Here is a 27,489-nt window from a genome sequence, read left to right as displayed (position 1 = left end):
AGAAGCAACATGAAGAGGTTGGTCTGCATAAATGGATGGAAGATGTGATAGTTACAGAGGATAAAAAAGAAAATGTAGGCTAATTAAAAGGGTGGTTAATTGTTTTGAGGATGGGGGGAGAGAGATGAGACCTGCCTGAAGAAATGGAGCAGGTTGAGCTTGGAGTGTTGGATGGGGTACAGAAGCAGAGGGTGAAATTTGAAAATTTGGCTGTTCGTTATCTACATTAAATACGAATGTGGGTGTTGACCACCACTGAAATCAGTACATATGGAGGTGGCTCTGGCTGGCAGTTGATAAGTGTGCATGTATTTAGTACATGCAAGCAAAGACTGATATCCTTCCTGTAATGTTTTGGGAGAGATGGGGTTGGATTTTTGATAGAGAAGAAATCATCGTATATTCAGGATAGGAGATTGGGATTGTGGCAACATTGGAGCACAAGGAGGTTAAGCTGATAACTTCACTTTTGGAGACCAGGAAATATAAAAGACTGGAACTCACTGACCAGGTCCACAAGGCTAGAATTCCTACCCAGGGACTTGGAACATCTGTATATAATAGATACCGTCTCAGGTCCCAGGCATTCAGGACAAGCGTATAGTCTGAATGACAGCAAAGGCTCCTGTGGTGTTGAGGTAATCTGCTTGCCAAACCTTTTTACAGCTATTACTGCCCCATCCATACCCTGGCTGCCTTTAAAACTACAATGTCAGAGACATCTAAAAACTATTAAAATTAAAGTAAATAGGAAAAAAACTACAAAAATAATTGAAGTAAACTGGAAGTGCCTAAAGCACAAGTATTAATAAACATTAAAGCAAAATATTTTATTTTAAAATGAACTTGCTTTGCTATTTGCCTCAAATCTATTCCATACAATCTCCAATGAAATCAGTCAGATCTTGGATACTGTACCAGGCCTAATCTGCAGCGGAATTTGAGGGATAATTTCCCCAGTATAATGCTGGAGAATCTTGGCAAGAACAGGTTGTGTCACTGGATTTATGGAAAGTCAAGCAACCAAGCAAACTGACAGGTTTGGCCTTTGAAATCTGTTGATGAGTCCTGGACTTTTGCATTTGACAGTGCATACATAGAAGTCCAGAATTCCCATTTAATTGGCTGAATGCTGACAATTACCAGTGAGCTCTGCCCCAATGACTCCTAACCTTTACGTGATGTTAAGATGGCAAGGGGAAAGAGAATGCTGAAGGAGATGTTTGAAGTGATGTATTTGTTTATAAATCTGAACATTTTCATTAGATGCAGGAATCCAGTTCAACCTTAATAATTTGTGGTGAAATAAGCACAATTGAAATGAATATTGGAGACACGAGATTGCAGATGCTGGAATCTGGAGCAAAGAAATAAACTACTGGAAGAACTCTAGGTCAGGCAGTATCTGTGGGAGGGAAATGGACAGTTGACACTTCTAGTTGAGACCTTTCATCTGGACTGAAAGAGTAGAGGGGAGATGAAATGAGGGGGAGAGACGTGAAATTGAAATGAATTTTAGTTGACCTGGAAAGTACAAAAACAAAATGGTTGACTTTATGCAGATAGTGCATTTGTTTCGCAAAGATGCACTTGGTTTTTCCTGAATTACTCCTATTTGATTCAAATTTTGATATTTACGACCAAATAAGATTTTCGTTCTGAAAATGATTTGGAGATTAGCTATATTTTAAAATTCACACCATTAATGTTGTACTTGATAGTGAAGAGGTTTAATGTGATGCTAAATAATCAAAGGTAATCAATGTAACTGAGACGACACACAAACTATATTTACTTTTGCTTTTCTTAACATTGAATATTAATATATTAAAGAAAAGCAGCTGATAGTAAGCTAAGTGCATTTTAGTATATATAATGTCCTTTCTTGTAAGTGGTAAAGTAGAATTAATGTGTGTAAACATTTGTTTACAAAGGAATAAAATGCCTGAAGAATTTCTAACAATTTTTAACTTTAAGTAACTGCAACTATTGAATTTAATAGGTAAAACTGTCTTAAAGAAAAACATGAACAAGGGATTCGGTAATTTTAGTTTCTAATTTAATCTTAAACTGGGTTGGCAATATGCTTCTCTAAATATGGTACAGTTCTGTAAAGCAAGTTGACTGTGTTGGGCAGCATGGTGGTGCAGCAGTTAGAGCTGCCGTCCTACAGCTCCAGGATCCTGGGTTTGATCTTGAGTTCAGGTGCTGGCTGCATTCAGTTTGTGCGTTCATCCGGTGGTCACATAGATTTCTGCTGGGTGTTTGATTTCCTCCTGCATTGCAGAGACATGAGGTAGGTTAATTGGCCACTGCAAATTATGCCTTAAGAATAAATAGAATCAGGAGGAAGTTGATGCACATAAGAACATAAGAATTGACATGAAAAATAACATGAGAGAGAATAAGCTATAGGAAATGAGGAGGGGAATGGCATTGACAGGATTGTTGGGCTGGGAGCTGGCGTGGACACAGTGGGCCAAATAGCCACTTCCAGTGTTGTAATACAGTGTGTTTTCTAAGTAGGATATATTGATGGATCATAAAAGGACCATTTTGTAAGTTGTTTAGCAAATCTTTTTTTAAACCTTGATAACTACATGCAAAGTTATCGCAGTTGCAGAAAATGCTTTGTTGGACTCTTATCCTAAACTGCAGTGCAATTCTTGTGTAAACATTTAAGGAAATAAATTGTCCCTATGGTTCTTACAGTATATATTGTACAGCAGTTGAATAGAGAGAAATAGTTTTGGGTTTGATCTTTGGTGTGCACTTATTTAACTTGGGTTCAGGTTGACTATGCAGGCTTGCATATTCAACTGACACTTGCTATCTAGATTTACACGAGGAATGCCATTTATGTGAGCCATCTTTGTTACACTGAGTTAGCTGTAACTGGTTCCTGATGTATTTGAAAGTGTTTTTAGAAAAAAATTCTTTGGAAACTTTGGTTGTTAAGTAATTGTTATCAGCAGGATTGTATTTTGCCTTTTGTTCCTTACAGTCACACTTGCCTATTATGGCACTGAGGGTCCCAATGTTCTGCTGGATTTGCAATGAGAGAAATCGAGCCACAAATCATTCTGCCAGGTGCAGCAGAAACTAAGGCTTGATCAATGCACCATCCTGATGGCACTCTGAGAGCTTGTACTGTTGGAAGGCCCATCCTACTAACTATAAATGTCTCTGATTTAAGGTATTCAGGAGCAGTTGAAAACACTTAATATGATTAAACCTTAAAAAAAAGCAAAATATTACTTCCACTTAAGCCACATTCAATTTATGTACATTAAAATATTTTCAATTAATATTATTTTTGTTTTTCAAAACAAGTGACTTACCTTTCACTTTTTTTTAAGAATACAACTGAAAGGGGAGAAATCTGAGAGGCAGATATGAAATGTACCTGGCTGCTCAGCTCAGCATCCAGTGAAACCACCAATGAACTTCATGCTGAGTCCATTGGAGAAGTGAGAAGTCAAATGTGTTGCCATCTGACCTCCAGTGTATTCTGTAGATCTGCAGGAGTCTAGAATATACTGATGTACTGTACATAGGCCATGCACTGAAGTCACTGGCTAGCTGTCTGTATGATCTGGCCCAATGCTTGCGAGTGATTCAAAATACCTTCTTAAAAAGAAAAATGGAGACTGGTCACTCCACCAGTTATCTGGATTGAGTAGACTGTTTAATTCCAGATTTAATGGAAATTCCTAATTATTTTGGCAACCACTGTGCCTCTTTAGTCCCTGAGATTAATGAAGGTTGCTAATTTTTCTTTGATTGTTTAGCCAGCTGGCAAAGTTAACTCTCAAATGAAGTGCCTGAAGGTTAATGTAAAGAAAATTTTAAAAAGCATAGAGTTTATGGGTATAATGTCTACAAAGTCTTTGGCATGACATGAATCACTTTAGATGGAATAAAGTAAAAGAACAGTTTCTATTGTTGTGTAGGGAAGAATATAACTAAGTTTAATGTTAATTCAGTAATTTAAGTTAATGGGCTAGGAAAGTGCACAATGCCAGTTGAATGCTATTGAGTTCTGATTTCAGTTTCCTTCTTATGAAAGATTTTTCCATTAGTACGAAGATAAAAATCAAACGGCTGATTGGAGACATTGACCCCATTGATAACTCAGAGCAACATTTGGAATCTGATCACTATAATACAAGGGAAACCCAGAATGTTGTTCGGCATGTTGATCAGTAGCATTTTGACTGAACCACCTCATTTATCATTTATTTCATTGTTAATTGCATGGCTGTGGGCATATTGCAGACATGCATGATGTGATCTCAACTGAAGCATTTGAAGAACCAATCCAAAGATGGGATCTAGAGGTGGGAGTTGGAATTAAGTGAATGAATTCAGGACAGTTAGATTGTACCCTGCTTCATTAATGTCTCCTCTAATATACCATTTAACAGCAGGGAGAAGCTGGAAAGAAATGCACTTTCCCAGCCTTTGGACAAAGAAGCTGCTCGTGCCACTACAGAGGTGGTAGGAATAGAGGCACATCAGGAGGTCACCAGCAGAAGCATTGCACCAAGCTCCTAGATTCGATGCAGGAACCACTTTAAAGACCTAAGCTCAGCAGGAAAGATGGGTACATTCACATACATCCTGCTGTGTGTATCAACCCCATCCTTTCCCACTCTGTCCTGTTAAGCCTATTCCAATACATTACTCCTCATGCTCACTGAACTTGAACATGTACTTTTCTATGCACCTCTTCACATCTACATCAATCCCCCACACAGACTCTCCCTCACTGTTATGCAAACTGCTGCATTACCCTGATTGTGGCCTCCATCGACTTGCAAGACTCTAGAAGCAAGGAAAGTGGAAAGGTGATGAAGCATGAAAATTAAATTGTCTTTTACTGTTGCAGTGGGTCTTGGTTTGGTTTATTCTGCATTGAGTTTACATGGAGCTATTCCTTTTCTAATTTCTCACCAATCTTCTCTCTGTATGATTGCATTTCCAAGGGAACTACTGAGTTCTACATCTGTCATTTGAGCCTTCACTGTGATGCTGGTAAACAGTTTGGCAGGAAGCCAGTGTTAAATCATAACTGAACCCAACCCTGAATTATTCAGTTTCACTCGTGCAGATTTAAAGCAGGATTATTGCTTTAAAATTGTGGCTGGGAATCCAAGATGCAATTATTTCTCCATTTAGTTGGAGGTAATTGGTGTTCCTGCCTCTTTCCTAATTGGTATCAGCTAACAGCAGAGATTGAACTTGGGGACTTCAGGCATTGTATAAAATCTGAGCCATCAGGAAAGCAAAAACCCAACATACTTTAATGACGACAGCTATAACTGCACCCTTGTGCAAGGACGTCAAGAACTTCAATATCATAATAGGTGTGCATTGGTAAGAAGTCATGATTGGCATCTTTTACACTTTATAGCATTATTTTGTTATTAATAAATTTTAAAGTAGGTTTGCATGTGATTAGTGGAAAATTTTGCATCTTTTTAAACTTATGGGATTGAAGTTTTTTTTTAAGAATTTTGTCTCCTTATATGCAGGTTTACTGTCTTAGGTTGGTGACAATATTACATTTCTCTCTCTTTCATAAGCATGTTAACGATAGTGTATTGCTGCTGTTGGAAAAGAGTTGTTTTTTTTCCCTCCAGGGAATAGGTGTCATCAAATTTTGTGGGGAAAAACACAAATTGCTTATGAGTTCAATATGCTGCAGTGAAGAAGGTGCACAATATGGCTAGCTTTTGGATGCTAACCCTCAGCCAATGTTGTTTATCCTAGTTTTGTAAAGCTTACAGTGTCTGAATTTATGCAGTCACCAAAGTGATGGAAGCCGTGGTTTGTAAGGGTAATGAGCATGACCTCAATACATTTGTGAGCATAAAATATTTGCTTGTATGCCTCTAACCTCCTCAAAGATTAGTTTTGGTTTAAATTGTCTCTTCCTGCTTATTTGCAAAGTAAAATGCACAATCTTTTGTGCAAACATGTCTTTAGATACAATAGAATTCTTTTTGCTCATATCTGTGCAAATTATTAGTGAGTGAAGTATTAAAGCATTGGACCCTTGTTTTGCACTGAATTGACATGCACAACCAGCTGTTGACTTCTAGCATATTTAAATTGCAGCTCCACAAGCTTGAACGTGACTCTTCCTGGGGTCGGCAGCAGCACCCAGCTGTGCTAAAGGATCTCATTCATATACCATCCCAACATCATTACTAATTATGGGGAATGAGATATACGGGTCTCTTTACACCCAGGGACATGTGCATATGCTTAAAAGTGCTGGGAGAAAAATTGTGCTGGTGTTTTGTCTGGCACAGAGAGGAAAATGGATGAACGCAACACATTCTATAATCTCAGTGTTTGAAACTTAAATGGGACTTGGCTTGATTCTGGCAGATTGACTACCTGAAATTCTTCTGCAGAGCTGAATGCCTCTTATTGATATTTGTATTCGTTTTTTTATCAAGTTATTTGCACTTGACTTAAAGAATATGTCTGGATTGTGAGCTAACACAATACAAATTCTAAAAACTTGATGTACAGATTGAAATACTGACGTTACCACATTGAAGGCAATTTACTCAAGACTACCAAGAATTCCTCCCATGCCACTTGAACTAATTTATGGAGAATGGGGTGTAAAGTATACAAGTGAGAGAAATTTTAGTTAATCATTAATAGAATGTGGGCATTGGTGGCAAGGCCAGTAATCATTTCCCACTTCAAATGCCCTTGAACTGAGAGGCTTGTTCAACCATTGCAGAGGGCAATTAATTGTCAACCATGGGTCTTGAACCAGAAGTGTGTGCAGCTAAGACCAGATAAGAATGACAGACCTCTGAAGGGCATTTGTGAGCTAGGTGGGATTTTACAACAACTGATAGTTCAGTGGGCAGCATTGCTGATGCTAGCTATTTACTCCAGATTTAGTCATTTACATGAATTTAAATTTGCACTTGTCTCTAGATCAGTAATCCAGGTGCCCAATTGCCTGTCCAATAACTTCTATTAAAGTTCTGTGTTGAGACAAAACCTAGTTCTTTTCAAGTTTCCCTCCTGCCCTACCCTATTTCATGCTCCTGGAAGGTAAATGCTAATAGATAAATGACTTGTAATAATGTTAAATGCCAATAACTGAGGTTGGCTGGCAATAAAACACATTGCTGGAACAATACAGGCGAAGCAGAATCTATGAAGAGAAGCAGAGTTAACATTTCGGGTTGGTGATTTTTCATCAGAACTGGATTCAGCCTCTGTACAAATTTCTGTTGAAGACTTGATAGATTCTCATTTTGATAGATTAATAAGGCTATTGAGAGAGAGAGAGAAAGAGGGAGAACAAAGACATGTAGAAGCTGTGAAAAGTAGGTCAGAGCTGTTGCTGAGACCTGAACCAGAAGGAGAAACCTGAAAATGGCCAGCAGATCAGGCAGTGTCTGTGGAGAGAGAAAATTTTGAATTAATACTATTGATAGATAGCACTATCAATACAGCAGAACTGGCCTGTTCTGATACAAACAGAAAGAGCAAATTAACTGAAGGTGTTCAATTTGATATAGAATCCAAAAGGCTGAAATATGCCCAGGTGGTAGATGCAGTTTCTCAAGCTTATATTGGGCTTATTTGGCATAATGTAGGAGCCCACAGACTTGCAGGTCAGAGTGAGACTGGGATGAAAGATTAAAGTGATAGGCAAATTGGAAGCTCATTTCTGCAGCCTGAACAAAGGTATTCAGCAAAGTACTCACCCAATCTGTGTTTGGTTTCTCCACTGTAGAGAAGACAACATTGTGAACACCAACTGTAATACAGTACATTGGAAGTGCAAGCAAGTAGCTGCTTCATCTGAGAGGATTGTTTGGTTTCCTGGATGGTGGAAATGGGTGATGTAAAAGAGCTGTGGTTGATATGCCGTATGTGGGCTTTTGAAAGCTACATTACTGGTGTGGGGGAAGGGGAATGTCGGTGGAAATGGATGAGCAGGAATGTTATGAACCCTTCAAAATACTGAAAGGGGACAGAAGGGGAAAATGTGTTTAGCGGTGGATTTTCATTGAAAGTGGTGGTAAATCTGAAGGATGTCAAATGAGGAGGCTTATGCAGTGGAAGATGAGGACCAGGGGAATTCTATCCTTGATCTGGCTGGGAGAAGGGAGAATGAAAGTGGATATGTTTTTTTAAAAAAAAATAGCTGAGAGAGGCATAGATAGGGTAGATGGTCAGTGTAGTTTTCCCAGGGTGGAAATCTGAACAGGTAGGGAATAGAGGGATATGGACCTTGTGCAGGCAGATGGGATTAATTCAGATTGGCATCATGTTCAACACACATGGGCCCAAGGACCTGTTCCTGTTCTCTATGGTTTGAAGGTGCTGCCAGCTGTGATAGAAGTGAGGCCATAGTTAAGGATCTCAGGTTTAACCAGGTGGGGAGCCTGCGGGTGGTGGTGGTCTTATGGATCAGCTGACCATGTTCTCTTGGTGGTCAAAGTTGGGTGTTTGGGAAGTGTTGTCGAGTATAGTGTCATGTTTCATGATGTGCTAAAGAACTGTTCACCTTGGACTACTTTTTAAAGACTTTAGATAACCTGATCATTGCCTACTTCGATTCATAATCAAATCTATTCAAGTAATTACAACTGTTTTTTTTTACTATTTTTAATGTTGCCCTCTTGTGGTACATCATGAAAAGATGCAGAGTGAGCATATCTACAATGGATTCTGCTCCATGTTTCTTTTGCAGAGTTTTGTTTTCCCCATTCCCCTGTTTTTCCCAGGCCCCCAGCCACATTGCAAGCCCTAGAGCCAAATGATGCAGCCGTAATCAGTGGCATGACCATGAACAATGTAAAGAAGTGATGTGGGTTGATCAGGACAAGCATTGCCCTCAAAACTCCTCTGGAAGCCTTTGATACCAGCGCACAAATGTCCTTGCTTTCTTAACTGTTGGTTTTTCAGTGAAGATCTAAAGATAATATTTAAAATTAAAGGTAAAATTGACAGCACTTGAATAATTAAAAACATTAAACAAAACACTTTTTTGTTTGAAAATGTAACTTGCTTTTCTTCCTGTATTGCCTGGATCGCTACAATCCCTGTTCAAATGAATGGGTCACTACACCAAGCCAAACAGCTCAAGGTTTGAGTGCAGGTTCTTTAAAATGAAAACTGGGGATTCTGGTCAAGATCCTACTGCATTGCTGCACTGTCTGCAAAACCAGTGTTTGAAAAGGTTGCTAAAAATAGCTGATGTGATTTTTGCATCTTTTTGACTTTGGTTATCAGATGTATGTCCATATGTGGAAAAAGTTTTTGTTTGCATTGACTTCCTCTTAGCCTTTCAATCCATACTGTGCTGGCTTTAAATAATCTTGATTGGAAGAATTTTATTGAAATGCACTTGCTGTTTCTGAATGTTGTTCAATACCAATGATTTTTTAAAAATCCTATATAAATCGTGTGGTATTAAAGAGGAAAAAGGTTTTTATTTCAAATTATTCTTTTAAGTCAGCTGAGGTCACTTTTCCTCATTCATCTAGATAGATAGATTAATATAGACTGCTGTTGTATCTGTAGGAAAACAAGCAGCAGACATTACAAGGGCAGCTTGCTGCAGGAAAGGACATTGATCTCCTTGTCTAATTGACTGCCTCTTTTTAACACTCACTGCAAGATTTATGGCCACAAAGTGAGATGGGTTGTTTGTTCAGAGTGATATGCATTTCAAAATGGGTCAATTTTTAAACCAAAATAAATTCCTCTTATTGATCAAGCCTCATCAGTTCTGCGCTGTCAATTGAAGTCCATCCTTCAAAATTTTTGCCAATGGCTATGCTTATTTTAAAAAAAAAGAGTGAAAAGACTTTTTTATTTACTGCAGAGCCCAATCTTAACCTTGGATCACAGTCACCCTTTGAAATTATTGATGATCCTGTGTGTAATTAACTGACTGTAGAGTGGGTCATTGAATCTGCTGGTATTCATTGTTTTATGTAATAGTTTCCTGCTGCTCTTGTAACTTGCAGCATAGTAATAACTTCTACTTCCCCCTCATCATCTACTTCTGCACCGTTGTCAAAGTTTTCAATGATTCCATTCTATTCTACAGTTAATTTTTGTAACGAGAATAATGTTCCTTGGTTATATGTACCAGTGCAGCCAGTACATTGTCTCAGTTTCTCTTCTTGACTGCAAACTCTCTGGAGCTTTGTCCTTAATCTCTTCTTGCCAATTACTTTCATTCTGTCCTTTGGTTCTGTACTCTTCTGGTAATAGGAAATGTTTTTTTCTCCTCATTCTAGATCCTCCAAAATGTCAAGTATATTTATTGAATCCTCTATTCCTAGGGAAACAACCCCAGCTTCTCCAATCTATCCGTCCCTGGAATCCTTCTAGTGAATTTCTTCTGCTGAAGGGCCTTTGACCTGAAATGTTAACTCTGTTTCTCTTTCCTCAGATGCTGCCTGACCTGCTGTATTTTCAGCATTTTCTGTTTTTATTTCATATTTCCAGCATTTGTCATTTTGTTTTCTCTTCCACACCCTCTAAAGCCTTTACTTCTTTCCAAGAATGCCGTGCCCAGTACTGAACACTAAACACTGTTTCTGCAACGTGGATTATTGATATGGCCCTTCGTGGCTTAGTTTTTAACTGCTTTTTCATCTGCCATACCACTTTCAGTGGTTCATTGACAAATTCCTTTGGACTTGGCCTGTAACCTTTTCTGCCTTGTCAATCAAGTGCATAAAAGAGTGTCATTTCTAGACACTCCTTAAATGTTGTGAGAGGGGCAGCCTCCACCACCCACTCGGGCAGAGCATTCCAGATTCTAACAACCCTCTGGGTGAAGAAAATTCATTTTCAGATCCCCTCTAAACCTCTAAACTATCTCCTAACTTTAAACTTGTGCCCTGGATTTAGACACCCCTGCTATGGGAAATATTACTTACCATTTACTCCATCTGTGCCCTCATAATTTTGTATGCCTCAAGCACGGCCTCCTCCACTCCAAGGAAAACAAACCAATATTTCTAACCCAGTCTCTCCTCGTAACAGAAACACCATCCCAGATCTGTTGTCACCCATTCAAATCAGCCTGCCAATCACTAATTTTTACCTTGGTCAATCTGGATTTCCATAGCTATTTCCAGACCTTATGATACTTTGTTTCCTAAACGTTTTCCACTGCTTCTCCAGCCAGATATTTGTGCACCATTCGTAGCCCAAACCAATTCTTTCCTCACTGAGCCAGAAACTTCTGAACACAGTTCAGACTCCTCCTCCTCCATCCTTGTATTGTTACTGTCAGTCTGTAAAGACTGCCAACTAGTGGAGAGGACTTGCAGGAGCAACTTTGCAGTGAAATTATGGAGATAACAGCAGACTTCAGTTTTATCCATTATAGACTCTGACAATAATAACATAATGGCACCTCTATTGTTTCCTAAGTATAAACAGATTTTGTTATTGATTACTCTAGAACATTCTTTCACTCTCCAGGCCAGCAGTACTCTTAACTAATACCGTCGCCCCTCCTTCCCTAACTCTCATGAACATCTTGCATCCAGAGGTATTTAACCACGTTTCCATTATTGTCTCAGACCATCTTGTTTGATCTTGTCTAAAACTATACTGTTTCTTTTACAAGTATTACTACCAATCTCAACCCTCTCTGCAGGTGCCTTTATCTCTCTCCAACTCCTTGTCAAAGAAACCCTCAGCCACAGGTCTAGCAAACCTCCCTGAGAGGACATTGAGGTCCAGTCCACAATCCATAGAACTGGCACAGCCCCAACTTTCCCCACCCGAGTCCTTCCCCAAAACTGGCCCCTCTGCCTCGGAAATCTGAGGCCCTCATTCCCTCACTCTCTCCCCAGCTATGTATTCATCTGCAGTCTCTTGTATCTGTACTCAGTGGCCTGTTGGCACCAGGAGTAATCCAGAGAGTGGCACCTTCTGAGGTTCGGCTTACATTTTTACTACCTCCTTAAAATCTGCCACAGGGCACCCTCCCCTTTTCTGCAAATGTCATTGGTATCAAAATGGATGATGACCTTATTGTTGTTTACCCTCCCCCAAAAATCCTGCACCTGCTCTGTGGTGCCCTCAGTCCTGGCATCAGGGAGGCTCAGAACATCCCGGAACTGGATATGTGGCCTGAGAACTACGTGTCTGTTGCCATAACTATTGAGACCTCAACAGCAAAAAACAGTTCAATACTTTTAAGTTTAAAATTATTGGGTTAATATTATTTTTAAAAAATGGTTAAAATAGTAGAAATCTCATTTATTCTTATGAAAAACAATAAATTGGTGGTCTAAAGTTGGTAGAAACTTTTGCAATGCACTGTTTTTTATTATCACTGCTGGAGCAGATTGTAACTTATTATTCCTCAAAGAATTCATCTCCCAAAAAGCTTCAAAGTTTTGAGCACTTGTAGGTTGTTAAATATGCACAGAAAGGAATGCTGGTGTTTTGTGCATTTTAAGTAAATGTCAACCACATTCAAAACAAAAGTTGACACTAAACCATTTAAAAGGACATTAGACCATATTAGCAAAGAGTGCCTTTAAGGAGGAAAGACTTGCAGCAAATTAGGGAATTTTGAGCTTATTATCTCAATAGCTAACTGCACAGGGAATAGTAATGAAGCAATTAAAATAGAGGACAAAATTTGCAGATTGTGTATATCCTGGTTGTGAGAGTTTAGATATGGGAACGAGCAAGGCAATTAAGGGAATCATGAATCAGAATGAGAAACGTATAATTGAAATGTAGTTCAACCAGGAGTTGGTATAAATCAGCATGAGTAGAGGTAATGGGTGAATAGTCTTGGTATGCATTAGAATAGGGCTGCAGAGTCTTGGATGAGTTTAAGTTTATAGAGGTTGGGAGATGTAAAACTGATGGAATTGTTGTAAAATAAAGGCAAGAATGTGGGGTTTGGCAACAGGTAATCTGTAGCATGAATGGAATTGGCCAAGATAATTTACAAGTAAGTAAAATAAGACAAGTTTGTGTAACTTGGCTTGTTTGACAACAAGTAGCTAATTATCACTGTGATTTGTAAACATTGATTCTGCACTTTGATAGAATTTTGTAGTGTGCGCAATATTGGATCTGCATGGTCAGTACTCCAGTGTGTGCTCTGTTCGGTTATTTCAGGTGGTTAAGGTTTATACCATTATTGTAGTTAATCTCACCTTCCCTGAGGAAATGTGGCTTTGCCTTGAAAGAGAGGCACACTTGGTGCTTTTAGATCTCTGCTATTGAAAAGTTTCATTGGAAACTTTTAACTCAACATGGTTGAGACATCATTCTTTATTTGATTTTCTCCCTGACTACTGCTATTAGATTTTGTAGTTAATATTTTCATGCAATAAATACCTAAGTCTTTCTACAATCCTGCTACCTAATTTATAACCTTTTTAAGCATATCAGTGATGTATTCAAAACTACAGATCTTTGTTGTTCTATCAATTTTATTACAATATCTGAAAATTGAAAAATGTGATCAAAATGTGACTGTTGGAATGTGATGAATAGTAGCCGTTGAGATTTGCCTTTTTATTATGGAATGGGTACTTTTTGAATATCCTTGCACTGCATGTCTGTTCGAGGTTTTTTTTATGTAATTCACATTCACCTTACTTTATGATGTATTTTCAGTAACTTGCTACTGTATGAGTAAATACCTGAGTAGTGCTTTTGGAGTGAGCAATGTGTGCTTTCCAAACTTTGGGTGACTGTTTCTCTTATATGCATATTGTTATTTCCTAATGAGTTTAGATTGTCAGACGATGAATCAATGTGATGGCCACTGTGGCTCCTGAGGGGAGTCGAACTGTGTCGCAGGGCTGGTTACTTCATCCTGAGCGGGACATCTCTGGTTGCACTCCCTGAACTTCCTTCGCTCACCGACATAGTCACCTAGTTATCTCCCCGCCTTGAGTAATTTACAGCTGTTGTATTATGGTTGCTGTCAGCTCGTCCTGATCTCTAATTTCCAAATAATGCTTATGGTTTGATCATATTAAGCACTCCCAGAAACAGAGTTGCCCATTCTTAGTAAGTCAGCAGGACTGCCCATTTGCCCTCTGGATTTAATAAAAATGCTGCTAGTTAATTGCACTTTGCTGAGACAGTCATAGCTACCATTTAGCGTAGTAGTTTTCAGCATATTAAAGACATTTGTATCCAAAACCACAGATGTTACAGGGTTATTTTAATAATGATTTGAAATGAGTGATTAAAGGATAATCATTGGAAGAAGGTATAAACTAGTGTGATGAGTAGTCAGTGTAAAGAACAGCAATCTGAAGGCTGTCTTAAGACGAGACTGTGGCATTCACGTGGGTTGAGGAAGTGGTTCGGCTATATTCCTGATGGGTGCTTCAGGTATAGAGCAGGCCTCCTCAAGCTTCTCATCTTCATGCTGTTAAATTTGTACGAGTAAATCCCATTCACCCCATTTTACATTATACCAGGGATGAAGATATTGCCACCAGTTTCAGTTATGTTCTGATGTGCTGTGGCATTTCATGCCTGTAAATGTTTAAGTAGAATATTTTGATGGAGTGTACTTGGAGAAATGATTTGTTTTGCTATTTTATGGTCATTCTCATTTACTAAGACAGTTCACTAATCAGAAAGATTTGCAATTATGATGTGAATTTTGTCCTTCAGTATTCAAGTAGTGAATAAAGTTATTAAGTAATATTTTCCAAGTTTTATCAGACAACAAGAGTATGCAACAGAAAAACGAACCATAGCTACATTAGTCCATGTTGGCTTTATCCTTGAACCCCTTCATCCTTCATGATTTAACTATTAGCAGTAACAATTTAACTATTTTTCCCCTATGCTTATCTAGTTACCTCTTAACTGCAGGAGGCAAATATATATTCCCATTAATACCACTCCCCTAGTTGCCAAGAAAGCCACAAGCAATTGATGGCTTCACCTCCCTTGGATGGTGATGCTTCTTTTGTCCACCCTGTCAAAACTCTTCAGAATTTTAGACCTCTATTACATCATCTCTCAGCCATTCCAAAAGAATCCCAGGGCCAACTTTCCCTGTTAGTTGTAACCTCACATTTTTGTTACCATCCTTAGAGGAATTTTCATCCTTCACAGTACCTTTTCTAAAATGGAGCAACCAGAAATGTACATAGTACTCCAAGATGACCTAACCAAGATCCATTATAAATCCTGCATAGATTTTTTCCTTTTTCATTCTTTCCCTCCTAAATATAGGCTTTTCATTTAAGGATTTATTAAGATGTGTTGCTACTTTTGACAATTTATGTATGCATATTCCAAAATCTCTATGCCTTCTAACATTTAGATTCTTATTTTCCAAATAATACATTTAAAAAAAATTACTACCCCACTTTAATGTGTGGAACATATAACTAGCAAATTAACTTCAGCCTGCATAGTTATTGATGTGTTATTGCAATTTGTTGCAGTCCTTCTAAATGTTAACTACTCTACCCCCCCTCCAGATGTGGAATTGTGTGAAAATTGCTGGATTCCAATGTCATTAATATAGATCACGTCAAACAATTGCCACAGCGCAGTGTCTTATGTGACCCACTTTCTATGGTTACACCTTATCCTCTGCTCTGCTTCTGTCCTACAGTTGGCCAACCATCTAATCTGCTGTCTCCAAACGAACGTTTGCAGGCATTTAAAAGTGAAGGTGGATTGAATAAGGGCATTGCTGCATCTAAAGCTAAACTAACCTACAATGTCACATTTCCTGTACAAAAGCTTTGTGAAACTGCAAATAAAAATGTTATTGATTTGTATTCTTGCATTGGTACTCGCTATTGATTTATCTGTATTTTATTAAATCTGCTATATTTTTGTTTTTTCAGCCTCCGTTGGTATGCGATGGATGATTGGAGTGACAGAAATAGAAAAGGGTTCCAGCTACGGTAACAATGAATCAAAGCGAAAAAATTAATTTCCATGAAGAATGGTAGTACTTCGAATGGAGCTAAAATATATATTTTTGAAGAGAACTTGCGGTAGATGCTTGGGTCGGAGGATGATGCATCTAAATTACTGTGATTCTTTCGTGTGCAGATCACTGGGTAGAGTGGTATCTTAATCTGTGTAAAAGGATAGAATGGATTTCATGTCCTTTATGACGTAGGTGGTGCATGAAACCATTCACACAGTAATGAGACATGGTGAAATTGGATGTTAGAGAATGCCACACTAATAGTGCCACTAAAAGATCTGACATATTGAGGCTTTCAATATTATGACATTTCAATCTAAATGGAAATTACCTATTTTCAAAAAAAAACTGGTGTAACAGAAGAATTCAGTCTTTTTCTAATATAAAACTGTGCTTCTAACTTATTCAAATGCATTTGTATTTTACTAAATTTTGAGTCACCCTTTAGTTTTGCAGAATGTGTCTTTTATCACCATAGTTGCTGAGATATTTGACATACTGATCCATTCCATGCAGAAAAGAGGAAGTTTCACCTGACCTAATGCTGCAGATTGTTTTCACGGGATGAGTGAAAGTTCATTGATTTACAACATTGGAATCACAGAAAATTTGTGATGCAGAAGGAGATAATTTTTCCCGTCATGTTTGTGTAGGTCAAGAAGGAGCTACCTAGTCTAATCCCGCTTCCAACACTGGGTCCATAACCCTGCAGGTAACAACTCTTCAAGCACACACCCAAGTACTGTTTAAATGAAGTGATGGTCTCTGCCTCTGCCACATTTCCAACCAGTGAATTCCAGGCCCCTACCACTCTCAGCTCTCCTCTAAATTCTTCCACCAATTACATTAAATCTCTGTAGTAGAGTGCAGACCAAAGTTGTCAAAGTGACAAATACTATACCAAATGGCACTTGGAGATGAACAAAAAAAATGAAACAAAATACAGGTTGAGCCATATTTGTGGGAGCGAACAAAAAAAAGTTAGCTGAAGCTGTTTAAATCCAGGCGGCTATATCATAGGTGGAAGATTATGTGCTACTGGAGGCTGAAAGCAGTCAGGTCAGATTGGAAGTGGCACAGACAATTAAAGTGACAAGGTCCTGTGGAGCTTGTTACCCAGAAGACTATTATCTGGCTGTTTTGTCCTTTATGACTATGTTGTTGACTTGGATCTCTTCCTCCTCCTCTCCTAGTGCTCTGAAACTGATTTACCTTCAAGTAGCTGTTTCCGCTCCACATTTGCTATATAATTTCTTAGTTGAGTAAAATTTACCTTCCTTTCTCCACTCCCCCCACCACACCAGCCCTGATTTAGAACCTATTTTATTTCATTTTCCTTTAACTATGTTAAATCTAAGTAATTCAGATCACTATGACGTGTTCTCTCATTGATGATCCTTCCACCTGCGCATCCTTGTTCCCCAAAACTAAATCCAGAATTGCAACCTCTCCCTTTTTTTTAGTTCAAACCATATGGCCTTATTTGATGTTCATTCTACCATTTTGTGCCTTATCATCGTTCTGTTTCTTTAACAGATATTGATACCTCCCCTCCCCCCATCTCATCTGGAAACCTTGTAACCAGAAACATTAAAGCTGCCACTCCTGTGCCTCTCTAAGCCATAGGTTTCAGTAATAACTAATATACACTTTCACATGTCTACCAATGCCTTCAGCCCATCTATACTATTTAGTAAACTCCTTGCATTTTGGTACATGCTATTTAAGACAGACTCCTTTTTGTATTGTCCTTTTCTAAGCTCTGCCTTCCATACTCTCATTACTTTTCAGCTTTTCTCCGTTCAAAATTTATACTCAGCTCTCCATTTCTGTACCATGTACACCTTCCTACCTTCCTAGAATTGGTGCCAGAAGTTAAGAGCCCACCATTTCTGGAGTTGTGCCATTCATCTGCACTGCCCTCCCATTTCTATGCTAATTTGTGCACTTGAATTCTTGCCCCACAGAATTTTGTTTTGAGTGTAATCAGAGCTGAGGTGAAGCACTACACCATGACACAGCAAGGCAACCAAGCATTGTGCCCTAAATTGCCTGGTCTAGTACTAATAGAATTGAAGCGGGATGCTTATCTGTCATCAAAGCCAGAGTATGGTATGGCCCAGGAAGGGAGAGATGAGATTTCTGAATGGTAAAATATTAGTAAAGTCCATTCTAGAAGACCTCATCAATCCAGAGTACAAACCTCCTTGCATTTTCGATTGTTAATGTAAGAATGTGAAGGAAAAGCTATTTAATTTCTAACCTCAGCAATAAGAAAAACTTATGCAGAAGGATCCCTAGACTGCACTTAAATGTCTGAGTGTAAATTCTTTCTCAGTCTTGAGAGGAAAATACATCCCATTATTTATTGGGTGATAAGTGTTATGATCAGTACAATAACTAGTCAAGGAAAAATGAATTAAATTGCTGTGATTTCTTTACTATCAGGTGATTTTCTCTATTGTTGCTGACCCAGTTTCTGATGATTTGAACAGAGTGAAAGCTGTATCAATCTATTTTGGCTACTTGCTTTTTATTTCTTTTGATGAAAATGAAACCATTTCCTTGCTCTACTCTAGGCTTGCTATGGACCTTTTCACTAACCTTTGCAATATCCAGTGAGTGGCTAACAGTGTGAGAGAGCATTCAGTCTCCAAATGAGACTCCTTCCCTTGTTAATGAGTCATTCATCAATCTCTAGTGATTGTATGAAACTAGGGAAGGGCATGTTCCAGTCCAATTCTTGTGGCTTTTGTAGATGTCATTGAATTTTATTTCTGTTCTTTCATCCCTTTTATTTCTGCCTTTCTCCACCAACAACCTTTGATAACATTGGGGAATTGCTCCAGTTGTTTGAACCAAATGTTATGCACTCTCCTGTATTATTATTCTGCTTCCTCTTGAACTTCTATTTTTTCAAATGGATCCATCTACTGGATTAGGCAAGAATTAAATGCCTTGTAATTCAAGAGCAGTGTTTAAGATTTGGAATGGCAATAATATAATTACAGTAATTAACCCATTAAATTGCCATTGTGCAGGTATTTCTGCCTTCTAAAAAATCTTTATCCACTCTTATCATTACACTGGGTACTCTTTACCTGCTGGGGAACAGAATGGAAGAAGTTGCACACCACAACAAGTCTGTTAGAGGTGTATTTGCTTACTGCACTGGTGAGGCTGATGATTCTCAACAGTAGCTGGGGGCTTTGGTTATTCAATGAAAATTGTCATCAAATGCTTATGCTGGCATTGAGGTTATTGTTGGTACCTAGCACAGAGCAAGTTGCATTCTTGCAGGAGGGGGAAAAAAAGTAGCATTTGTATGTCACCTAATAAGGTTTCAAAGCGTAGTACAACCACAAGTTTACTTTCATTGTGCTTGCTGTCATAGTGATTACAGCAGCCAATGCATGTGAAAGAGTCTACAAATATCAAGATAGGGATTGATCAAACCAGTTGATAATGATGGTGGTACAACATTTCACATCATGATTCTAGGCACTCCAGTGTGTTTTGTGCACACTCAAAGTCCTGCCATTTGCTGACTATGTCTAGAATTTTTAGATTTAAAGAGCATTAAATTAAGCAGTGTTTACTACTGTAGACTGGTTGAGTAAGGAAAGATATTGTAGTTGTCAGTATGGATGACAAATCTGATTATTCACCATCTGGGAAAGGAACTTAATGATTTCTACAAGCTGCATGGATTAAAATGGCAATCCAGAATTTGCTCTTTGATTTGGTCTTCTCCACAAGTTATTTTAACAAATCAGTAAATTTCTGATATTCTTGAACTGTTTGGTCTGTAAAACTGCTCTGAAAGTCTTGTTTTGTTGCTTGAGGTGCAAGTAAGTGAGCTAGTAATAGTGTATAAGCCATAATTACTGGTCAGAAACTATTCTGGCCCTAAAAAATGTGGATTATTATTGCCCTAGTCAAATTCCAAGGTACAAAAGATTTTAAAATTAACTTTTTTAAAGTTTGTGCTACATAAGCCTCTGTCATGCCAGAATGAATTTTTCACTATTAGCTATTTAAAAATTGTGCTAGTAATGAGTAGTGCATCCATATATAAAATGTTGCTCATTAATCCAAGTTTTCAAGCAATCTTTGAGCAAGAATCAACTTGCACTTGCAGTACTTAGTATGACTACTTCAATCATTGTAAACATTATTTGATCTGGCCAACATTTACCAACATTACTTTACCAACATTAACTTAGCAGTATCTCTGTTAATGTTTATGCTAAAATGCTGTAGAAAGAAATTCCTTAACACAAGGGGGTCATAAGTTAACAAAGTTTGAGCATTGTTCCTGCGATTGTAGCATTTTGAAGCTGAGAAACAAGGTTAATAAATTGATATTTGGAATTGTGTTTTGAAATGTCAAAAGGGCTTCAAATTGAGCTAAGGTGGGTAGTTAATAGCAGCAGTGGCAGAAGTACAAGGTGTAATGGTGCCCTCTGCTGGTGGACAATTGGCAAGTTATTTTAACAGCCTAAGATTTGTACTTCAATTGTAGAGTGCCTTTTGCAAGACCATTCATGGTTCAACCACGAAAATATGGTGTAGCAAGCTTACAAAAAAAAAGTCAATTCTTTGTACTGCTACCTATTTTTATACTCTTGGGTAAGTTCTATTCATAGCCTAACAACATCCATGACTTTTATATGCCTTTATGAATGACAGGATGATTTTGGCTTGTCAATGAGACAAACATACACAATTACTCCATCTGCCTCATTTCCTCTATTTGTGGTAGCAGTGACACTAAAACCACTTGTGTAGAATTGACCAACTCCATCCGTCTCAGCTGAAACCTGTTTGTCCATGATTTTGTTACATCTGGACTTGACTATTTTAATGGTGTCCTCCTTCATTTTTTCCATAAATTTATCCAAAACTCTGCAACTTGTACCACATCCTGTTCAGTTACTGGCTTTGTGTTCATTGGCTTCCAGTTCACAATTCTAATTTTCAGGGACCTTGTAATGATCATATTAGTAAATGGCATTTTTAATGGGATTCATGGATGAGAATGTAGCTATTAAACTTTGACTCCATTGGGACAAAGGAAAATGATAAAGTAACTCAAATAGTGAAGTGGTCCATTCAGGGTATTATAGGGAAAATTTAAAATGTCTGACTGGACTGTGCTCCTAGCATAGGAGTAAACCCTGGAGTATGTGTAAGAGTCTAAAAAGTGATGTTTTGAAGCAAAAATATTCCTAAAAGAATTGATGAGCTGGAGCCACAGCTTCAAACACTGCAAAGCATCAGGGATGGAGTTATGTAGATGCTGTGCAGCAGGAGGCAGTTAACCACCAACCCCCCCCTCCCCTTAGAGCAGGTACTTCTAGGGTCCAGGAGGCAGATAGATGGGTGACTGTCAGAGGAGAGAAAGGGAACAGGCAGACAGAGCAGAGGACCCTGGAGGCTGTTCCCCTCAAAAACAGGTATTCCACTTTGGATGCTGTTGAGGGGGATGACCCTACAGGGATCAGGTGGCAGTAGCCAGGTCTCTGGCACTAGGACTAGTACTGCTGCTCAGAAGGGAAGGGAGGAGAAGAGGATGGCAATAATGATAGTGGACTCAATAGTCAGAGGAACAGACAGGAGGTTCTGTGGACATGAGCGAGAATCCCAGAGGCAGGTACATTGGTCAAATTCAAGAGGTTACTAGATAAGAGGGATATGTGGGAGGAAAGGGTTAGATAGCCTTAGATGAGGTTTAAAGGTCAGTATAACATTGTAGGCACTGTTCTATGTATGTAAGAGAAAAAAGACTAGGTCATAGGTAACAAGCAAGTGACACTTCCAGGCTGCTATGAAATTTAACAGCTTTCAATGTACTGGAACTGATTTAGCCACACACAACTCATATTCTGAATGCTGCTGCTGAGATCTCTTAAATTAGTTGGTTTCAGGTCCTGGTAGTTGATTGCAATAAACTTTGCACCTATTGGCAATCTTAACATGTGCATGGGTAAACAACTTTTCTATTCTGGACCCATGAAGACCTCCAAGGTTCTTTAAAATACTTTAAAAGACAAAAAATAAATTGCTGGAAGAACTCAGCAGGTCAAGCAGCATCTGTGGAGGCGAAGAGATGGTTGACATTTCTGGTCAAAACCTGCAGTGGGAGACAAGCTCTTGCATTGCAGAAATTAATTAATGCAAAATTAGATTTTTTGCTATTATTATTGCAAATGTTCTATATTGAATCCAAGAAAGTGTACATTTACTATGGAAATTGGTAGCAAGAGTTGATAAATGGCACTTACCAAATGAATGTCATTTCGATGCATGTATTGAACTTGAGGTTTCATGAGCTTTAAATCAGTACGTTCCTCCCTTGCTTTGGTTGCTTAGACTTATAAAGCTAAGGTTGGGAAATTTAAAATTAACACATATGGTAAGTAAGTTTTATCCAACTTAAATGTTTATCAAAATCCAGGCCAAAGATCTGTCATTAACAGAGACTAATTTGACTAATTGTTTCTAAATCTTACAGAACATTGACTGTCAAGTAAGTACTGTGTATACAAAGGTAGATCAGAAGTAGGGCAAATGACTCATTCATTTCTGCTTTGCACCTTGCCAAGTGTGGTGGGAGGCTTGACATCAGATGACAGAGGATCCTGCCTGCATAACAAACTGTTCTCCTCCATAAACATCCACTCTCTGCTCTTTTGCTGCACGATCTATACAGTGCCCTGCACTTATTCAATTGCTTGAACAGCCCCTTCCAAACCCACTAAAAATCTGTAATGGCAAGGGCAGCAAACACATCAGATCCTCAACACTAGATCTTTCATTGTTACTGGTTCATTACCTACCTTTAGTTGTATTGATTCCACATGCTTATCACTGCTGCCTTGGCAAAGTGAATTGGGGATGGGCACCAAAGACTCTTTGGCCTTTTGAAAGAGTATTTTTGCAGGACTGTTGGCTACATCCCAGAAGAATTATTCAAATTCTTAACTTTAGGATGAAACCGACATCCTTTGTTCCAGTTACTGCACTACAGTCTCACCCATGAGTCATTTTGGCTTCTGAAGTATTTAGCCTTTGAACTGTTCAAATGCAATAATTAAAACATGTTTTCTTGTGGGTTTACCAGCAACAGCTGAATACATGCCAGCTGGATAAGCTTGCTTGTTCCAAACCCAGAACCCTCAATTTTGTAGTCAACCACATAAGGATGTCATTTAAATAATTTTGTGACTGGATTTAGTCAATTACAAAACAGATTGATTCTTAACATAATATTGAGGCATCATGCTGTCAATATATTGTAAAAAAATACAAATATCCAAGCAAGCAGTTAATCCAAATAGTTAAATTTCTTCAGTAGTGAACCAATGGCTAAATTTAACTGAAAGTGCATTTTTCTCCCACAAACCAAATCACCAAAATGTTACCCATGAGGGTCTTGCTTACATTTAGCACAGCATCCTTCAGATTCCACCACACAAATCCATTCTTACTTCAGCACCAGTTTTCCTAAAATAAAGAATTTATTGGAAAACAATTGTATTTCATTAATCAGTCTACAGTCGCTGCAGAATAAACTCGGGTATGCAAACGTTCACAGGAGTCAGTGCATTCTTCTTCCACGATATAATAGATGTGTGTAGCACAACAAACAGGATAAAAACATTTTACAAATTAGAATATTTGACAACACAAAACTGGAACCTATAGAAAATTGAAATACTACAGCTGGGTGTTACATTTTCTGAAAGCAAGGTGAAGGGCATGGATTATCGGGGCAGAAACCACAACAGTCTGTACAGTAGTAATGGCACTTCCAATAGAGCATGCAGCTTATTTTAATTTGCTAGACAGTCAATTGCCCAACATGTGCAGTCTCAGCCTATCAGCTTCACAGAAGCAGTGGTACAGTGACCCTGTCAGCTGTCTGTGCAATTCACGGTTGTAGAGTGTTCTTGGCACTTGCAGTAGTGATTGCTTCTTGTGTGTCTGGGAGACCACTAGTGCTTTTGTTCAGGCAGCTCATTCTTCATCACAGCAAACCTGAATAGACACAAAATATTTTAAGTTACAATCCAAATGGTAGAAATTCAGTCCAAATCAAGAGAAAGTAATTTAGGGCTGATTCATTATCCTAATGTACAAATGTGACTTGAAAGCACCACAGTTAAAGGAGTCAGGATGTGATTGGCATTCTCTCATTAAAATCACCTTCAGGTCTACACCAATGAAAAGAGCCCAAGAGGTTCCCAGCATCAAAAACATTGCCAGGCTATTCCAGAAGTGTTGTAAACACACCCATGGTGTCCAAGATATTCAGAGATCCATGAAGGAGTAGCAGTGTATGAAACTGCACCTTGAAAGAATGCTCAGGAAGATCAATTCAATGCTACAAAAACAGCCTACGTCTCTACTTGATATCTGCAAAAGCTACAATCTGACTGAATCCTGAGTTGAGAGAAATAAACGAGCTTTCACTATGCATTACAAGGTACCTTGACAAAAGGATGATCCAGAAGTTGGCTAGATGTCCACCGGTGCTTTGGATCACTTTCCAGGCAATGGGAGAGGAAGTCCTTGCCTTCTGGGCTTAATCGTTCTGGGATGGGAGGCTTGTGACCCATTCCCACCTTGTACATTATCTGAAAGTTGTGCTCATACTCATGCCAAGGCCTCTGTAAACAGTAAAGAGGATGACAACTTGAGCATAAAATGAACAGTTCATAATGTTTCACACAGTAAAACAAATCATACAAAGGTTTCTGGACCACAATCATATCCATTGTTGAGGGGAATCCAAGGACAAGCAAGGGGAGGAGGGTGGTTGAATCACACTTGTTATAGTGACATTAAAACAAATGGAAGGCTGCTAGAGAAGCCACAGCAAAATTTAATGTGCGCATTCAGGAGTGTGCAGAGTAAAAGTGAAACTGGACTGCAAAAATACATTCAAAACAGCTGCACCAAATATTGCAATGCACCCACAAGTGCTCCAGTAATAGGATGACTCGAGTTAAACAACTTAATAAACACAGCTTTGTGTATGGCTTGCTAGTGCAATATTTTAAGAAAAAATATCTTCAACAAAAATACAGCGCAAAGCCAAATTCTGTCATTCATGTTGGCATTTGTAACTGGCAAGTTTCATTTCTGGAGAGAGTGTATTTTATTGCCAAAGTATTTACACCATTTCCTCCAATATTCTATATGGTTTGCTCCCCTCCTCACCGCCAACAATCTGGATCTGTGCACAGAGCAGGTTGGATCTCATCCGCCAATACCACTTTGCCTGTTGTAAAACAACTTACAACGTAGACTGAAACATCCTTCTAAAATAATTTGAAAAATGATACACAGAAACAAGATGGTTCTGCAAAAAAAAAGGCAGCGTCTTTCAGTAGCAGACACTGCACTTCTGATCACACAAACTGTTCCAGCATTCAGAGATCTTCCAGAAAGAAATTTACACAACATAGCAAAAACCTCTGCAGTGAAATTGAATACATCCAAGTATTTCAACATGATTAATCCCATGTCTAAAATGCTATTTTGGCCTCCACAACACAATGGTTTTCCCTCTGATTCCAAAGTAAACCAAAATATTTTGGGATATCCTGATGTTGTAGTACAAGTTACTTACTGAAGAGAGCTGTGGACACTCAATTATTTGAAATATATTGAAGTGGTGGAGGCATTTTTAAAAACCTAGGAAACGAGATTAAGAAGTGGTGCTGAGGTAAAAGATCAGCCATGACCTTTACTGAACAGCAGAGCAGACACAGGGCTGAATGGCCTACTATTTCTATTCGAGTATGTTGTGAAGTGATTTAATTCACATCAAAAGTAATTCTTTATAGAAACTTACTGGGATAATCAAGTCACCACTCTTGGAAAAAAAAAAGTCCTCTCTGAAGCTGGAATTCATAAAATGTAGTCATCTAAATGCACTTTATATTTATTATATTCACCAGAAAGACATTGACCATGAAAAGTAATGTGAAATGTAGTGAATAAAGCCCTATTTTTCTTGAGGGACTCATTTACAACTTTAAATTCCAGCAAAGAAAACAAATAATTATGTGATTCACATCCAGTGCAAAATCTTTTGTCCTGTAGTCAATAAGGTTTTATACTGGACGTGAATCACCATTTGACTAAACTCTGGACAACTGCCCAATGATGAGTTATAATCTAGCTGACTCATCTCTTGGTCAATTTGAATCTGAAGGCTGGAGGAAATGTTGCAAAACAAACCCCATCCCTTGCAAGGATTAGAGGGTTATGATTCACATCCCAAGGCATTTGATTAAAGCAATGATTCATTTGACTACCCAGGGATGTTTAGACCCAGAAACAAAGTACCTTGGAGTCTTGGTGCTGAATGCAAAACAACATGCATTGTTCAACTTTAAACTCACATGTGTGTCCAGAGGAGAGGGGAAAAGCAGCTAAAGGACACGTGTCAAATCTAGCAAGGACTCAGGATCCTCTGCTTGACGCTGCAGTCCAGTATGTGCAAACACCTCTAGATGCTACCGCTGTAGGCAAACATTCCACTTCCTGAGGACTCACTCCTACAACCCTTCAATAGCACATCAATTGAAACTGCCACCAACCTCTAATCAGAGATCCTTGACTTCATTTCACCCTAGTCTGTGGAACACAGGTTTTCCAGGGAAACTCCAGGTAAATGTTTCACAAATACCTTCGATGTTACACACATATTTACCAAAATAGGAGCAGGATTGGATCACATAGCTCTTTGAGTCTGCTTGCCATAAGCTGACTCGATCTTGGTTTCCTTCCTGATCCGTATATCCCTCAATTCTCCTTCAGTCCAAAATAAAACTCAAGGTTATAGAATTTACAGCACAGAAATGCTGTCACCATCTGAGGTGTGCTTGAACACTAATTACCACACAGAGTCCTGCAATCGGCATTAGAGAATGCCACATACAACAAAACATATTCAAGCATCACCATTCTACATATCTCACCTTGCCTGTGACCATTTCCACAAGGACACACCCAAGGCTCCAGACATCTGCAGCACGCCCATGCCCTTCACCCTTTGCTCTGGTGATAACTTCAGGGGCCATATAAGCTTTAACAGAACAAAAGAAAGACATCAAGTTAAGTCAACATTTTTCATTTCATAGTCCGCCTGAACTTCATTTGCTTGTGGGATCTTTCTGTTTGTTGCTGTCAATGCTGTTACAAGCGGCTGCTGCATTTAAGTTTAAAAGCTCATCACATGGAGCATTAAGTCCCCAGCATTTACTTCCTGGCAATGTTGTATTCTGAAACCACCTTTGCTCTGAAGAGGGACTGGTACCAGCTCAAGCATATATTGAGCAATTCTGAATATTCATTCCAAATTCCTTTCAATTAAAGGATCAACTACTGTCAATGGATAACCACAGAACCAGGCAAGAAGTACAATCCAATGAATACGTATTCCCAAGGTTTGATCTCCACTGAACTATCTAATTTCTGCCAGGTCACTGACATGGAAAGCA

General features: G+C 38.6%; 2 protein-coding genes across 10 annotated transcripts in view; one reads left to right on the top strand and one right to left on the bottom strand.

Moving 5' to 3' along the window:
- The window catches only part of agpat4 (1-acylglycerol-3-phosphate O-acyltransferase 4 (lysophosphatidic acid acyltransferase, delta)), a 138,621-nt gene extending 116,425 nt beyond the window's left edge, over positions 1-22,196 (top strand). For 6 of the 7 annotated variants that reach the window (XM_052012212.1, XM_052012210.1, XM_052012211.1 and 3 more), the window contains one exon: positions 15,882-22,193. In XM_052012212.1, the coding sequence (XP_051868172.1) occupies positions 15,882-15,970 (89 nt within the window). In that variant the 3' untranslated portion in view covers positions 15,971-22,193. Of the gene's footprint in view, positions 1-15,881 lie in introns of all 7 variants that reach the window. The other variant, XM_052012215.1, reaches the window with a different exon arrangement.
- Positions 2,083-27,489, bottom strand: part of map3k4 (mitogen-activated protein kinase kinase kinase 4) — a 153,414-nt gene continuing 128,007 nt past the window's right edge. For all 3 annotated transcript variants that reach the window (XM_052012201.1, XM_052012200.1, XM_052012202.1), the window contains exons 25-29: positions 26,968-27,074; positions 24,466-24,645; positions 23,417-24,013; positions 22,258-22,355; positions 2,083-2,276 (exon numbers count right to left, since the gene is read on the bottom strand). In XM_052012201.1, coding sequence (XP_051868161.1) covers positions 23,993-24,013; positions 24,466-24,645; positions 26,968-27,074 — 308 coding nt within the window. In that variant the 3' untranslated portion in view covers positions 2,083-2,276; positions 22,258-22,355; positions 23,417-23,992. The remainder of the gene's footprint in view (positions 2,277-22,257; positions 22,356-23,416; positions 24,014-24,465; positions 24,646-26,967; positions 27,075-27,489) is intronic.

Source organism: Pristis pectinata, chromosome 3 (assembly GCF_009764475.1).
Source record: "Pristis pectinata isolate sPriPec2 chromosome 3, sPriPec2.1.pri, whole genome shotgun sequence".
NCBI lineage: Eukaryota > Metazoa > Chordata > Chondrichthyes > Rhinopristiformes > Pristidae > Pristis > Pristis pectinata.
This window is presented reverse-complemented; position numbering and strand designations above follow the sequence as displayed.